At 44.8% G+C, this 17029-nt stretch overlaps 1 protein-coding gene across 18 annotated transcripts in view; it reads left to right on the top strand.

The window, feature by feature from the left end:
- Positions 1–17029, top strand: part of KCNMA1 (potassium calcium-activated channel subfamily M alpha 1) — a 696711-nt gene that overhangs the window by 480195 nt on the left and 199487 nt on the right. For 15 of the 18 annotated variants that reach the window (XM_054689909.1, XM_054689921.1, XM_054689920.1 and 12 more), the window contains 3 exons: positions 1800–1875; positions 3944–4114; positions 5684–5775. In XM_054689909.1, the coding sequence (XP_054545884.1) occupies positions 1800–1875; positions 3944–4114; positions 5684–5775 (339 nt within the window). Of the gene's footprint in view, positions 1–1799; positions 1876–3943; positions 4115–5683; positions 5776–5874; positions 5967–17029 lie in introns of all 18 variants that reach the window. The other 3 variants (XM_054689926.1, XM_054689927.1, XM_054689925.1) reach the window with 1 other exon arrangement.

Consider the following 17029-nt stretch of genomic DNA (forward strand, 5'->3'; position numbering starts at 1 on the left):
ATCTCAGGAGGGCTCACGCAGTTATTGGCGGCATATTTTGTTGAGGCTGCAAGGATCTGGGAGTCTGCGTGAATCCAGTTGCTACTCTGATATCCTCTGAGAAAATGAACAGTACAAGCTTCCCTGACGTCTCCCACTTGGCCATGTATTCCTCATCTGTTTCTCACTCTCCAATGTTCGTGCGCACCTTAATGGACTTAGCAGCTAGATGCAGGGAGGTGTTTGCTCTGTTTGCCTGCCCACTGGTGAACTAGTTGGGGATGGCCAGTGGTGGGATCTTTCTGTGACAGGATGGAAGGAGGGCATTTGAATAGAACATTTTTAGTTTACAGGGAGCCTTTGGGTAGGGAAGTGATCTGCTGATGGCAGCAGGCTGGGGAGTTGCACAGGGTGAGGTTTCATAGGAAGATCACCGAGCAGGAGAGCAGTTCATTCAGTGTGTAGTCATAGTGGCCCTACTATGTGCCTGGGACTCCTGCTCCCTGGATACAGACAGGCAAGACCCCTGTGTTTCAGGGCACTTAAAATGTGGTGAGTTCCAGTTGATCTGCTCAGGAAACACCAGTGGTGCGGAAATTATTCAGTATCGGTTGTCAGGGAACAGGATATTCAAGTGGTTCCTGACTCTCACTCTGCAAATGGCCTATTAATTACAAAGGGAAACAGGAGCCTCTCAGCAACCAGATCTGGTGTTCTCGCCATAACCAAGTGACTAGACCTCGTGTAATTGGGTTGGGACTTCCTGATGTGATACATCCCCAGCAGGTGTTCTTCCCAGAAGTATTTAAAGAGGATCTGTTCTTGGGGAGAAATTGGAGAGAGCCAGAATATGGGACATTCTACTAGCCTAGTGTCCTGGGTATACAGAAAATTAAATGTTGTTAAAAGGAAACCAAAAAATGACAGGAGAGAACTGGCAAACTGCATTATAGCCCGTGGGCCATTTCAGCCCATTTCCTGTTTTTGTAAAAATAAAGTTTTATTAGAATACAGCCACACTCCTTCCTGCTTTTATGCTACTGCTGCAGAATTGAGTAGTTGCCACAGAGAGATTCTGACCTGCAAACTCTAAATTATTATCTGCCCCTTTGGAGAAAAAAAAATTTCCTGACCTCTTGATTGAAGCAACATAATAACCAAATACAATATATGAAACTTGATTCATTTCTGGATCAGGGTAAAGAAGGAAAAACATTAATAACTCTAATTTGGGGCCCAAGAAATTTAAATATGGACTGCCTATGAGAGGGTGTTATTGAATTTATGTTGTTTTTCATAGGCAAAACAATTGTGATTGTGTCATGCTCTGTGTCACTGGCTACTCTGGAGTATCTGGGAGGCTATGACTTACTTGTAAATTGTTCAGTGACAAAGGTGGGGTAAGCAGGAGAGGAAGGAGGTGAGGAGAGGGGGAAAGAGAAGAGGGGGAAAAGAGAGAGAGAAAGAATAGAGATAAAGCAAGAAGCACTGGGACACTGTGTTAATTGTCCAGAGTAGGTGAAGAATTTTCTTTTCACTGCTCCTTAAAAGAGATTCAAAATAAAAGTTAAAGAAATGTTAAAAATATATTAGAGGGTTCAATTTGGGGACCACTTTTGGTACCCCATGTTCACAGTCCGTTAAGCTCTGAGGCTGTAGCCTGGCCAGTTTATGTGACCCCTGGTATTCCCTGAAGATGCTGAAAACGTTGGGGTGTTAGAGGTGAGTTGGCTCAAGGAGGCACTGTCACTCTGGGAGGAAGACCCTTCAGGGGCCTCTTTTGTAACATGGAGGTTTTGCTCCTTCTTTCTTTCCCACAGTAATTCCATCAAGCTGGTGAACCTGCTCTCCATATTTATCAGCACGTGGCTCACAGCAGCTGGGTTCATCCATTTGGTAAGTATCCTTGAAGACACTTGAGCTCTGCCTCTTCTGGATCAAGTCCTCTCTGAGTCATTTTATTACCTGAAATTTCACTCTACGGAGAGAAACTTCAGCCCACTGTAAAATGTAGGAAAATGAGAAGCAACTGCACAAATATGGGGGTTTCCAACCCTTTTACCCTAAACTAATTCCAAATAGTGAGTAATAGTCACATTATTAACCTGCATTTTCCAGCTCACAGGTGTTCCTGTAGGAGCTTTAGATTTTTTTCCATTCTCTCTGCTATAACCCCAAGGAGCCACAAGATGGCAGTGCTTCCTCAGCAAATGCCTGAAAATGTCTGAAAACAAGGTTGGACCTTTGACCCACATCTCTTAGTAAACAACAAATTCAGATCCCTCAATTTCTCTCCATTTCCCCCTTACAAAAAGCTACATTTAATTCCTTTGCCTGATTACTTGTCAAGTTACTTCATATCTCAAAAATGTTAATTCTTTTAAATTGATGACTCTTTGAAAGCCTTGGATTATTAAGTCAAGCTGTTCTCCACCTCTCCCAGGCAGACTGGGAGCTCCCCTTTAGGGAGCACAACTATTGTGGGGAGTGTGTTTCATTCAGACACAAAATGTTACAACAGGAAGGAGCCACATCTGACTCTGAGACTGAAGGTGCCCTTCCTTTGCTGAGTCTGCCATAAGACATGGAGAGAAGCTCTTACTTCCCTGCCACTTGGAATTAAGGATGTTATCATACAAATAAGAAGCCAGGGATGGAAAGCAGCAAGGCACAGGAGGAGGGGCACTCCCAGCCACTAGATCTGATGGTTCCCCACCCCTTCCTTTATGCTGATGGAAATGCTGTCCTTCATCACCCCCTTGATAATCACCCCAATCCTCCTAGGTGCCAAATTCACAGGCATGGAGGGGTTACTTCTCTTCGTTGGGCCCAATGATCCCACCTTAATATTTGTGAAGTGCTTGTGCTTCACTGGGAGGCCTCCATGAAATTGGCACGCTGGGGAGGAGGTTGCGCTGTGAGAGGCCAGGTCCCGGAACTTTCTTCAGAGGCTGAGCTGGGGACACATGGCCCCCTACAGGCACTGCCAGCCACTGGTGTCATGGGGGTGGGATGCAGAGCAGAACTGGCTGGAGATCCAGCCCCCATCTCTCCCGAGTCTCTCTTAAGTATTTCTCTACTGCCTACCTCCCAGTTTGGTCAGCAGCTCAAATGTGTCCGGGCTAAGAAAAGTGTCTGGTGAAGCTGAAGCAGACATGGGCAAAACATGGGGTGAGGCCCTCCAAGGCCCACCTTCCCCCCATGTGTAACTGTCACCTCTGGCTGATTTCATGCTATGAAGCAGGGTTGATTTGCAACAGAGATTGGAAACTGTGTGGTCTGCAAAGCTGAATGCATTTGCTCTTTGACCCTTTGCAGAGAAAGCTTGCTGCCCTTCACCTAAAGCATAAGCACAGATTGTCGCTCCATGCTGGCTTCTCCTGCTCCCAGGGACATGCCTGCTCTCTGTGGGGCAGAGCCATTGCTGGCCTTCCACAGTCAGACTCTGCGGGGATGCCGTTTGTGTTCAGGTGTAAGATCCAAAGGGACAGGCCCACCAGGCCTCTCCTTGGTCAGAATGATGGAGAAAGAGCCTCTCTCTGGGACTGTCTAGGATTCCTTTGGGAGCGCCTGTGCCAGGTCCTCTGAGGCAGAGCCAGAGCGCACAGAGAAAGGCCAGGGCAGGCTTCTCTGGCTCTTTCCTTGAGGAGAAAGCTGTAAAACGTGGCCAGAGGTGATGCCCTGAAGTTCAGCGGTTTCAAATCTTTAGCAATGAGAAAAAAAGCCAGCGAGGGCCATTTTCTTCTGTTTCTTTCCCTCTGCCCCAGCCAGCCAGGGGGTGCCATGGCACATCTCCCCCTCCTCGCTGACCTGCCCAGGGTCCTGAGTCATTACTCGTAGACCCAGGCAGGGCAGCCGGTGAAAGACCCGGCCTCCACGAGCAGTCCCCTGGCGGCTGCGTGTTTCCCAGATTCTTATATCTGTATGACGCTTTTTCTTTTTCTCCCCGGACCTCTTGCTCTAGGTGGAGAATTCAGGGGATCCATGGGAAAACTTCCAGAACAACCAGGCTCTAACGTACTGGGAATGTGTCTACTTGCTCATGGTCACCATGTCCACTGTTGGTTATGGGGACGTTTATGCAAAAACCACACTTGGGCGCCTCTTCATGGTCTTCTTCATCCTCGGGGGACTGGTAAAAAATTCTTTATTATAGTGTTGATTTTTATGGTCATTCATATTTACTGTTATCCACTATTTTGTTTTTGACACTATTTATGTGTTAGAAGCCAGTGACTGCCTTAGTGTCAGAATCAGGCTAAGCGAATACAAATGTGGTGATGGTTTTTCTGTATATTTCTTTGGTGTGTTCAATGTGTTGTCTATAGACAGTGGCACTTTGCCCTGGACAGGGACAGCCATTTTGCCAGGAGCAAACCTCACTGTCCTAAGAAAGTGATGCCCACTTACTAAGTGAGAGCGTCTGCCTCTTGGCCATGTCACTCAGCACCTGCCACCCTGTGAGGTGCGGCCCCCTGACCTGGGAGGTGCTCTCAATTTACTCCAGAGACATCTTGCGGTTTCAAGAGCGTCCCGGGTTCCTTCACAGTTTTCCCCAATCTTCCAACAAACACTGTGGCTGGGACCTGCCCTAAAGCGTAGGGCCCCCTCATCAGACATGGACTCCACATGAACCCACTAACCCCATCATGCAGCAGCATGTGGGGTGGTGCCCCCCTTAGTAAATCACAAAGTCTTACTGTTTGATGCTCTGATCCATGAAAATCACGATGGTCAGTTATGATGTGGTTTTCTACGGGAATGTCTGGCAACACATGGTGCGGGGGTCATTGCATTCTGTCTGTTCAAGGAGCTCTACATTATTTAGATTTTTGCAGAGTGTAAGGTAAGCAATTCAAATTGTAGTTCACACACAGCATTCGCCTATGTACGCCGCCCATGCATTTGTAGTATGCATACACACCTGTCTGTTTTGTATGCATATGACATATACATTTTTAAAATGTATGTAAATGCACCTGTACGGGTGTACATGAACCAAGGGGCTCCATGGTCTCCCCGAGTCCCAGTAGGTGAGGAGCCCTGATTATCCAGCCACAGCACGATGTTTGTTGGACAAAACATGGCAGGTTTGTGTTTCTCCTTTCTTTTCTTTCCTCCATTGTGATTCCCTCAGTTTACCTTATGTGCTTTTTAGTGATTTTTTTGAATGAAAACGTTTATATTTTTGAAACTGTCTTCCGATGATTGCCTTTAATCAATTATAAAGACCTTGAGTCTCCTTTAAATTTTGATTAGAAAGAAAGGTCATCTCCCAGTCACATGTGTGTATGCATATGTGTGTTTGTGCATCTGTGAGTGTGTGTGTGTGTGTATGTGTGTGTGTGTGCAACTTCACCTGCCTATACCCCTTTCCTTATTTTTCTTCAGGTAGAAGAGGTAGACGTCAGCTTATTTATTCTTGTCTCCTTGTTTTTATCTTGACTGTGATTTTCTTTCTTTCTTTCTTTCTTTTTTTTTTTTTTTAGCTAGCTAGGTTGACTAATGTTTGCATTGTCCTGTGAATTTCAGGAGCTTGCCCTTTTTTGTGCTTTGATTTTTTTAAAAATAATCCAAAATATGAATATTCGAAGGTTCTATTCCTTTTGTGTTTTCAGATCTTAGTATCCCCCCTTCTGAAAAGGTCACCCCTTTCTTTGGCCTGTCTTTTTAGTCTCTCTTCTGTCTCCTATCTCCTCCTCAGGCCATGTTTGCCAGCTACGTCCCTGAAATCATAGAGTTAATAGGAAACCGCAAGAAATACGGGGGCTCCTATAGTGCGGTTAGTGGAAGAAAGTAAGTATGCCCAGAGGTTTTGCTGCCTCCACTACGGGAGAATCCTCTCTGCATGCCATTTTTTTTTTTGGCTCTTGTTTCTTTGTTTCATGCATGTAGGCAATGTTTGCCCGCTACGTGCCAGAAATCGCTGCTCTCATCCTGAGTCGGAATAAATTCGGCGGGACTTTTAACAAACATGGAGGCAGAAAGTAAGTCAGTTGCATCAGAAAAGATGTGGTTAAGTGACTTTCAGAGGTCCCTATGGCGGTGACACCTGGATCCTCTCCCACCCCACCCAGGGGCTGCTGTGAGGGAAGGGCCATGTTCTATGTGGGCAGTGATTCAACCAGAGGTTACCCAGAAAGCTATCACACAACTACCAGCCCTGTCTCCATCCAGTTTCATGCCCACCCGGCTTTCTAGGGGACGCAGTGGGTTCATCCTGGAAGGGAAGAACTACGCTTTCTATTCTGATTCCTTACAAGTAAACCTAACTTCATCCTTCACACCACCTGGCTTAGTGATCAACGTTCTACTCTCTCAGATCATGTGATGCCATCCTGTGCGGGTCTTGTGCAGTAATAACATGGGATCGTGCTCCAGTCAGGAAGCTCTAGGCAGGGCAAGCTCAAGGTCACCTTGCCTGCTGTAAGGCATTGTGGGCACATGTTGCCAGCTCTCTCTAGTTAGGAGGTACCATGTTTGTCCTCACAGAGACTCACTACTCAGTTGGAATCCCTTCTGAGCAAGAACTGTTGTGTTTGAGGTTTGTTCCTGCACTGCCTGCTCCTCCTGATGAGTCTTTTATTTGCTCCCCATACATGAATGCTTCCTTCTTGGGAGCGATTTCAATTTGTGTTAAGATCACTTGATCAATATCAATATTAATATATAGACTCATTATCAATGAATACGTTTGTTGCTAGGTACATGCAGGGGCCTCCCCACCATAGCCTCCCCACCATACCCCAGCATCATCTTGAGTGGAGAATGTTGTGGGGAAGCTGGGTAGGCTGCAAACATTCCTTACTATTTTTTTTAAAGCTTTTTGGGGGCATTCAGCTTTGTTTTTGCTTTGGAGGTGTCATTTCCACAGAGTAAGATGTACACATTTTTAATATACAACTAAGGAATTTATAGCTAGATGCATGCCAGTATTTGTCACCCAGACTGACAAACGGACTATTTTTACCATCATGCACTTTCTTAGTCATAGACTTGGTTTATTTTTCCCATTGGTTTTCCAATGAAATCTTGAATGGCCAATTTTGTTTTTAGAGAAAATAAAGCTAGTAACATCATCTTTCCCCCCACGGCCTCCTCCCTGTCTGACAGTTGGCCACGTTGGTCGGAGCGAATGCCTCTCCTGCTGGCCATTCCACTGCGTCCTGAGCTCAGGTGTCCAGTCTTCCATTCAGAAAATGAGGAGGTGGAAAAAAGGGTTCATTTTCTTGAACTACCCACAGGGCACCAGTTTCGGTTCAAAGGAACAAAGGACAGTGGGTGAGAGGAGGCCAGTTGGCATCTTTTCCGTGAAGGCAGCACATTCCTCCACCTTCCTGCTAATGGATCCATCCTCTTCCTATTATCTTAACAGCCCTGAATGAGATTAGAACCAAGCTGTTCTGATTTCTGGGCCATTGGTTGAATCCAAAAGGCCAAATAAGTCCAGAGATTCCCATTGGTCGTGTATTCCATGCCAAGAGGAAAACAGCTTCTCTATCTGTCTTGCCCTTAAGAAGTGGACAGGCCGCTGTAAGCAGAAGGCATGCCGAGGCTGGGGCTGTCTTTATGGTCTCCTCACCCCACTGTGTTGGCCCGCATTTCCTTAGCAAATCAATTGTCCTGAAGTCTATGTTGAAAATATTTCTTGACTGTCCAGGTAAAATTATTTTTCCCAAAATAGTTTCTCTAGTGAAATGTGGGTGTGCCTGGCAGTTTTGCTTGACAGTGAACCAGATGAGGTCCGCAGAGCAGCGCTCACTCACCCGCCCTGGTCTGCTCTGGTGCTTCTACTCCAGTCTCTACATGCTGATGCCTTCACATCATAGGCAACCCGCCGCTTTTGTTCTGGCTCCATTTATCCCCCCCTTTTTAGTTTGTTTCTCCCTCTTTCTTTTTTTCCTCCTCTTTTTATGAACACACACCCTTTGCTTTTAATGTGCTTTTTGGGTCTCCATTGTCTCCCGACCTTATGGACAGAGAATAGGTCTTGTCATCAGCACCGGGACTGTTCCTTTTACTTTACGCATTGTTTCCTGGTTCAAAAGCTAATTACTAAGTAGTTTAAAGAAGCCCTTTGGTCACTTAGATCTTTCATCAGAAAATATAAGCTTGGGGAAGGAACGGTAATAGAGGGCCATTAGCGCCCTTTGTTTGAGGTTGTTTTTCCAGTCAGTAGAACAAGATTGATGAAATGTTATGTTTGGCCAAAATTTGAGTTTTCATTTGGAATTCAGTGTTGAGAGAATGGGCTGTCAGAATCAATAAGTTTTCTTTCGCTTGGGATATGGGCATGTGGTAGTAATTAGCAATATAAGGTCTTTAGTTGAGCAACCAAGCATGGATTCTGGCAGCAAACATAATGAGAAACTACAGTTGTTCTATTTCTAACGTCAAAAAGTTTCCAGATAAAATTAAATGCATTTGCAAAAGGATAGCAGCTAAACTTTGTTGAAAGCTAGAGTTCAGACTCTTAAAATAGCACGCTGCGTCCCGTGTTTTTATGTCTGCATAAATATATGTGCTGCACTCATGGATACACGTACATATACTCTGCTCCCTAGGATTTCATGTAACGAGTGCCCAGAATGTAATTAAAACATAGACATAGGGATTTGTTTATGTGTGCATATTTTATTCAGATCTATCCTCTCTAACTGTACATTAACTTGTCAGAGAACTCGAAGTAACACATGACCCAAAGCTACAGAGACACATAACTTTGAAATTCAAAGATTATTTAAAGTCAAGAGATGTAGGCAAATACACTCAGGGTTTTGTTTATGTAACACCCAATTTCAGGATATTGGCGAGTAAGAAGATCTCACTGGCACCTCATTTTCAGTGATCATCTGTGCTCTCCTCAGGCATAATGTGAACATTTCTCTTAGTATGTCCAGAGCATCTTCACTATCAACATGGTATCATGGGCTGCAAGTGACTTTCTCCAGCATTCTCAACCATAGTCCTAACCTGACCTCCTGGAGGTCATCTGGACCACCCCACAGTACATGTGGGGGTACTTGTGTGCATGTGAGTCTGAGGCTAGCTCATGGATCTGATTGTGATATATTGGGACTCCTAAGAATAGGGACTTGAGTGTCAATAGCCAAGAGTTACCTGCATGGCCCAGGTAGTCATCCTCTCCAAGTTGGTGATCATGGGGACAGTCAGATTCTTGAGCTGAGTCTCCAAATCTTATTCAAAAGATAACCCTCCTGCAACCCAGCCTATGAGTAGTCCTTCTCATGTCCCTGACTCTTCTTCCCTTCATGTAAGGTCAAAGGTGTTCAGAGGCCGGGGAGGCAAGGGATGAGGCTCCCATGGCCTTGGGGTCCCAGATTGTCCCCCTTCTTCCCACAGCCTCTGCAGTTTCCCCCAGAGGTTTCCTCTCTGCATGTGACTCAGACCAGTCCTAGTTAGTTTATGAGAACTGACAAGATCATGGTCCGAGGTCACATGGCCAAGGGCCATGGAAAATAATCAGCCACAGAGAGGAATCCATCTGCTGTAACCCCTCAGTTAGAGGTAGCCAGGCTGGGGAGCCATCCAAACCTTGTTTTCCCATGATGGGATTCTAGAGCCCCAGACGGAGGCAGTCCTATGCCAGGTGTTTGGGACAGGCAGGATGGGATGAGTTTGGAGAATTCTACCAATTGCTGGTAGCCAAATGCTAGAGGACACAGAAAGAGATGAATGAATAAGAGGGAAGAAGGAGTAGGCAAAGAAGGCAGGAAAGTGAATATAATTAACTTGGAGGCAAGGTTCCCGGCTTGATGGGGAAGGTGACATGACCCCTTTTCTGGTTGGGAGAGTAGTTGTCACAGATTAACTGGACATGAGCTCCAATTCAGGAAATCAACCTGAGAAAGTTAAATGCTAGAGGCCCTTTTTAGAACTTTTTCTTATATAGACAGAGCAGTGTACATACTTCTGGAAATGAGGTTAATCAGTATTGCTTAACACCCTAGGACTGCTTTCTATGGCAGTAATAATATGTACAAACACTCACATATTTCTTGATCCACATGGCAAGAAAGGTATTATTCTTATCCCCATTTGGAAGGGGTAAGGAATTTTCCACTGAATTTTAATATATACCATGATGGAGAGGAAGAAAAGAGTATGTGTGTCACACTGGGCTTGTCTCTTCCTTCTGCTTACCTGTAAGGATCCTGGCCCAGGGTCAAGGGTGAAAAGGTGTGGAAGGCACAAACAGGTCCTTTCTGGATTTTTCTCATTGCATCAGGCTAGATAATATTTACCTCTTGAACACTTTGTCTCATTGAGAGGTTTTCAAGGATGGACAGAGCATTGTCCACCGCCCACAATGAGACCTGTGCCTTATTTGTGGGTTTCAACACTTTCAACCCCTGCCTGACTCCATCTTTCTAGGGAGTTCATTTCCTAGGTTACCAGTTTTGATCTGCCAGACTGGAACTCCCTCCTGGGCAGAGCCTACTTGTATCATTTTAAGAAAAATGATCTTTGTGCTTGCAGACAGAACTACCAACACCCCGTTGTTCCTATGTTGGTCCATAGCGCCATTCATAGCACTTCTCTGGTGGTGGAATTTTAACTGTTGGTGAGAATCAGTGTAGAGTTCCTACTGCAAAGTCCCCTGCAAGATACATGGTCTAGGTTCATGAAGTAGTTTGAAACTGGAATACGAATCCTCAAGAGGAGGAAGTTCTGCCTTCAACCTCAGGTATGGCCTTGGGGTTTTAAGAAGGAAGCTGAAAGCCAAGCCACAGGAGTAGATAGGATTTATCCTGCTTTTCTATTTAAAAATAAAAAGAATGATACAGTGATCACATTTTAAAGAATATCCAGTGATTTTGGAACAAAATTTCAAGAGCTGAGAACTTCTGGAGCAGGCAGATAGAGACTGCTAAATAGTTAGTGACCTGCCTGACTAACTACCCTGTTAGCATTTCTTTTGGTTCATTCATTCAGCCCGAGGACTGTCCCTGTGCCCAGCACCAGGGTTTGCTGCTGGTGCCAGGGATTTGGTGTTGAGCAGCCTCCCCATGTTCCCTGTGCTCTTGGAGTTTACAGACTGCAGAAGGTTACAGGCCATGTGAAAAATACCAAGGACAGATTTTAATACATGCCACCAAAACAAAAGAGAACCCAAAAGAATAAGATTCTGTTTTAGAGCAAAACAGGGATTATTGATCCTTCTTAAAGCAATCCAACGAGTTGACATCTCGGAGGAGAGGATGTTGCAGTCTGTTCAGCACATAAGTCCGCTTCTGTGGCCCTCTACGCCAAGGGAAGCTAACACCCTAGGTATTAGAACTCAGATTTTGTGGACCCCTCTGTTTCACACCACAGGTATACCTGGGGATAAATCTTTGGCATTCTCATTTCTTTTTTGGGCTCTAAGTTGCCTGCACCCTGCATCCGCCAAGAGCAGGCATCCTGAACGCTCTTTTCGCTTAGCCCTTGTTTCACTCTGTGTCTTTTCTCTTATCAGAAATGGGCTCTTCATCCCCTTCCTCATTCTTTGTTGCTTTCTGAGACCATTTTCTACTCCCTCCTGCATTGCTGTCTGTGTCGACATGAAATTCCACTTCATTTTCTCACCACACTCAGGTTTTGCCCACTATTGTTCTAGACCTTTCTAATTTTTTTTTAAAGATTTGGAATTTTAAGTGACTTTATGTGCCAGAAGATGAGCCCTGCCCTCATCTTCATTCACCCCAAAGGCGGTTTTTGAGTGCTCGTACACACCTGGCACTTGGATGGAAGCACATATCCATACCCATAACCATACCCAAATAGGCCACATCTGGGGCTACATGTATTATGTGACCCCCCAAAGTGGTTGGGAGTTCAAACTTAGTAGTTACTTAAATGTATCCTCTTGGAGGGCATCTTAGAAGTGACCGTATTCCTACAGTAACTTTTCTACCTTTGCTTTTAATTTTTTAAAAATCACTTTTATTGAGGTAACATTGGTTTACCACACTGTTTATGATTTAGGGGAACAGGGTCATTCCTCCTTAGGTGTATGTCATTACATCACACCTACCACCAATACACCCAAGATCCTCCACCATAGACCACTGTCCCCTCATGACCTTGCTCCCCATATCCCTTGCTCCCCATCTGGTAACCTAAGTTCTGCAGTCAGATTTCAAGGACTTGTTTTTTTTTTTTTTTTTTTTTTGTCTGTTCTTTCCTTTGTTTCTTTGAATACCACATGTGTCCATGTCTGCTCTTTCTAAGAGGGCCTGACTCTAGTGCTTGGGGAGAGATGAGGTTTAACTCCTGTAGTGTTGTCGGAGTTGAGTGTCATCACCTCCTTTTCTCTCCATTAACGTGTAGTCCAGACAACACTCACTCTCCCTTCTCCATGTCCTACCAGGGTGATCTGCTCCCCTGAGGGATATTCCTGATGTCATTTATTATTTTTCTGTATCACAGATAGTGCTCTGTTGAAATGTGACTGAAGCTTTGCATGTTACACAAACTTCCCTCTCTCAACAAGTAAGACATTCAGTCCTCTCGTTGCGTGGTCCACGTGATCCTCAGCCTGAACTCCACAGCAATGTCTTCAGATTCCTAGATTTTAAAAGCCATAAATTAGCAAATCATCAACATATCACCAGGAAGGATCATCTGGTAGCGATTCTAGTCAGAAGGAAACACAGGCCCCAATAACTGATCTTCACGAAGATATGAAGAACTGTAGACAGACAGATACAGTAAATAGGAAGACAAACAGATAATTCAAGTTGACAGCCCATCTTGAACTGATTAGGCATTCTGCTTTGATTAGCATTAAACTTTGGGGGAAGGGAAAAAAATGAGATTGCCTAATACTTTGGAAAAATGACCCCTTGACTACTTCTGAAATTCAGTACACAGGGGCAGATACCAAAAGCAAGTGTCATTAGATGCTGTGCCATATAATGTAATATGCCAGGTATTCCTTTCCAATGAGAGAGTTCTTCACGGGTGTGGATGTGGGCACTTCTTTTCTTTGCATCTGCTTTGGATTCTCATAAGCCACATCTTCAGTTCCTTTCAAACTTGAAGCTCTATTTAAAGAGACTTGGATGCATATTAAATCAATTTCCTGATAATACTAATGGAATGAAGCCTTGTCCCCTCTCTCCCCACCTCATTTTCCTGCTGTCTCTCTTCCCTTCCACACACTTATCAAAATGTTCCAGCTATTGTTCTGAAAACAAGAATAGAAATGTAAGTGGGAGATAAACTGTGTGCCTAAAAAAATATCGTATTCATGCCTAGACTTTTGCTCTCAATATTCTTTCTTCCATTAAAAAAACAAAACGAATTCCAAATATGACTTCTCTAATTATAATCCCTAAAAATTCTTTCTGCTCAACCTTACCTTTGATTGGGTGAATCCTTGCTGGATAGATTCAGAATCTAAAGGACAAATGCAACCACCTGAGACTAAGTTGCACATGTTTTCTGGCTTCCTGCTGTGTCATTCATTCTGATAGAAGTCTTTCTGGAACTGTGCAAAGTGGTTCCTAGTAAATTTGGGTTCATCCTACTGGTGTTGTTATCATACACGGAAAATAAAGCAGATTATTTTCTAACTGACCAAGTCAGTATCTCTCTTTAAAAAGCTGTAGAGGGTGATGCAATGTGAAACTCATAGAAATCTAATATGTTGCTCTCATGGGGGTCAGGCCTGCACTGGTATTGCATAACAGTGGCCCGCTCCCATATCTGGAACCACAGGGACTGCTCCAAATGTGGTGCTGGTTGTCAATAAAAGCACCCTTCCATTAAGGGGGACATAGAGGCACTTCAGAGGAGATATATGCCCATCACTGTGAGTAGGTTTATAACCTTCACCACCAACTTCAAAGACAAAATACACTGAAAGTGCCTGTCCCAACATCTTTGCTCAGCAAATAATTACTTGAGCACCCACCATGTGTTGGGCACTGTGCTAGGTTCTAGGGTTAAAAGAATAAGCAAGAAATTATGAAACTTGCTCTTCTGAAACTTACCTGAGACTTTGACCAATCACAACCATCCGAGGAGGCAGTGGCAGAGAAGCAGAAGCTTGATTCTGTGAGAGCAGTGTCCCCAGGAAATTCTCTTTCTGGCAGGAGTTTTATTCAACAAAAGCAAGCAGCAAGCATGAAGGCTGCAGTCACTACAGAGTGAATGCTCCTGAAGGCATTTGGTAATTCTCATTGTTAAACGTGCCTGTTGGAGTAATTTAGGGCAAAGGTAATAGCAGGGTGGCTTGTACACCTATAAAACCAAAAGCTCTAAAGATGCAAAGGATCTAAAGAGAGTGTCAGAGGAACTAAGGGAGGCTGCTAACACCACCCTGAGTTCCACTCCTTTCCATACCTTACAATCACCCTTCTGTGGCCTGTTCTGCCTCAGCAAGCCTCAGAACCTGGGAATTCCTGCCAGCGCTCACATGTGTAACAGATGCTGGAGGCCTGCTGAGGTCCATGCAAGTGTGTGGCTGGGTTTACTCAGAGTAGATGGCTTGCCGCCGATGCCAGCTGGGGTGACATCCTTGGGTGTGGTTGGGGAACAAGGCCAGGACATGTCAACATATTGTCATTGTGGAAGGGTCCATCTCATATACTCTAGGGATTTACCAGGGATGTGAGGGAGGGAGGTTGGGGCTCACTTTGAAAATTAAAGCTAGCATGCTGCTTCTGTACTAGGCAGAATGAAGAACCATTTATTTACTTAGACTCATCTTTAAAAGATTTATTTATTTTTATGCATACAAGAGCTGGGGTACAGGCCAGAGATGTGGGGGGGTGAGAGGATCCACCAGAGACAGTGGGGAACAGAACAGGCAGACTGACTGAAATATACTGCTGAGGGGAGCAGCGGGCGAGTCAGGAGAGGTCTGCTCACCATGTGGGTAGCTCCCTGGCCGGGGATCAAATTCGTGCTGCAGTGGCTGCGGTTAGCTTCAAGGGTTGCATCTTAACCCCTTGCACCGCCAGGGAGGCCCTAGACTCATCTTTATCCCCAAAGGGTGTAACCAAATTTTTCCTTCTCTTTTGGTGCCTCTTGCTTAGAAGTAGCATTACCAGGTGGAGGCAGACAGATCTGCTTTGATGTGAATAGATGAAATTTCAGTGCCCTGACTTCTCTGTAAGAGCAGAGAACCATCTAGGATTAGAAGTTTAGCAATGGGATTAATAAAATGTGAAGGCTTGAGGATGTGGGGGAAATAAACAGGAATCTTTTATGTAAGAAGACTGTATCATTCTTATTCTGGGAAGGAAAGAGGGAAAGAGGAAAGAGAAAGAAGCCAAAATTATGGTGATAATACCTGCATACTGGGTTATTATGAAAATTAAATGAGAAATTAAAAATAAGTTAAGCAAATCTATCAGCTAAAGTCCTTTGGTTTCAGTGAAGAAAAACAGATTCTTGCAGGCTTAAGCAGAAAAGGAATTTTGAGAGGTAGGGGAAGGTCAGAGTACCTGTGGAACTCAAAAGAAAGCTGAAGAGCAAGATCTCAGAAAGCACAGAGACCATCAGAGAAGCAGCTCTGGGATCCAGGAAACAGAGGCTTAGGGCTAGACTCTAGCGGCCTTGCCATCAGACTGCATCTTCCCCCACCATGAATTTAATGTCCGTTTACTCAAGATCCGAAGCACTGATTGACCTGGCATGGGCAGAGAACTTTGCTTCAAGGTCTATATACTGCTTCTATTTACTGAGACTGATTCTGGTGGCGACACAGCAGGTCCCCAAATTATAAATGAAGTGAAGGATAGGTGTATGTGGGACAGATCAATACACCTACTATCTCCTACACTGAGCTTCTTAGTATTTATTTTTCGGACTTGGGCTGAGGCTCCCTGTAAGCTACAAGCTATCAAAGATGGCTGATCGGTCATTGCATGTGGTCCATTTTGGAGTCTCACTATGATTGGGATGGAGCAGGTGCAGATACAGATCCCTCTGGCGTGGTTTAGGACCTGACCCTCTGCATATGATGGGATGTTCCCTCTTCATACAGAAAGTTCTTACTTGGTCAGGACATCCCAGTGTTCTCCGTTTGGGCTACCAGTAGTATGTCCTTTGACCTTGAGGTTCTATTTTATAGAGGTGCCCTTGCTGCACTGTTGGGACCTATAAGCTCAGCGTTCTACCCCATTTAGGGAAATAACAACACAGCCTTTCTCCTCCAGAATGGCTCTGTTGACAGCTGGATACGATGATTCTTTTATTCCCTTCCTCACTAGGAGGGAGAAGGCATTTCCTTCCTTTGTGATTAGCAAAGTACGAGATGAGGTCCTGGGTAGGAAACGATCTTATCTCTTAGCCAACTGGGCTCTGATCTCCTTTCTTCTTTGCTTGCTTTTTTTTAAAAAAAACTGGTTTTAGCAGGAAATAGTTAAAGTAAGTTTTGGGGACTGTGGACACAATAGCGCTTGTGATTATTTTGTTTTCATGTTTGTCCGGCTTTCACATACTGTTCTCGCAATAGTGAGTGATAGTAGATTTAAAGTAGCAGAATAATCCAATGATTTAACAGGTTTTTAGTGAACTAGCTGCTAAATTTCTTCTATGCTTACCATGGTAAAGGCTGTTCAATCCAAGCATGCTTCATCAACCAGTCCATGGGTCAACAAATAGTTCTTGAATCCAGCAAGTTTTGGGGATACTGAGCTAGGTTCCAGAGTGTGGTGGAAGACAGCTACTCTGGGGATCACGTAGCCTGGAGTTCACTTTTTTTTTAAATTTTTTTAAAGATTTATTTATTAATTTATTTATACAAGCACTGGGTACAGTCAGAAGCGCAGGAGGGTGAGAGAATTCACAGAGCCAGAGCGGGGAGCAGAGCAGGCAGAAGGACCGAAGTACACTGCTGAGGGGAGCAGCGGGTGGCAGGAGAGGTCTGCGCGCCATGTGGGACCCTCGCCCGGCAGCCGGGGATCGAACTGGCGCTGCAGAGGCTGCGGGCAGCTTCGCAACCCAGGGCTCAACCAACCGCTGCGCCACTGGGGAGGCCCTGGAGTTTGCTTTTGTTGTCAAAGATGACCCCCTGACCCCCCTCCACGAGAGT

This window comes from Talpa occidentalis, unplaced genomic scaffold (genome assembly GCF_014898055.3).
Source record: "Talpa occidentalis isolate TD23 unplaced genomic scaffold, MPIMG_talOcc4v2.1 talOcc4.8, whole genome shotgun sequence".
NCBI lineage: Eukaryota > Metazoa > Chordata > Mammalia > Eulipotyphla > Talpidae > Talpa > Talpa occidentalis.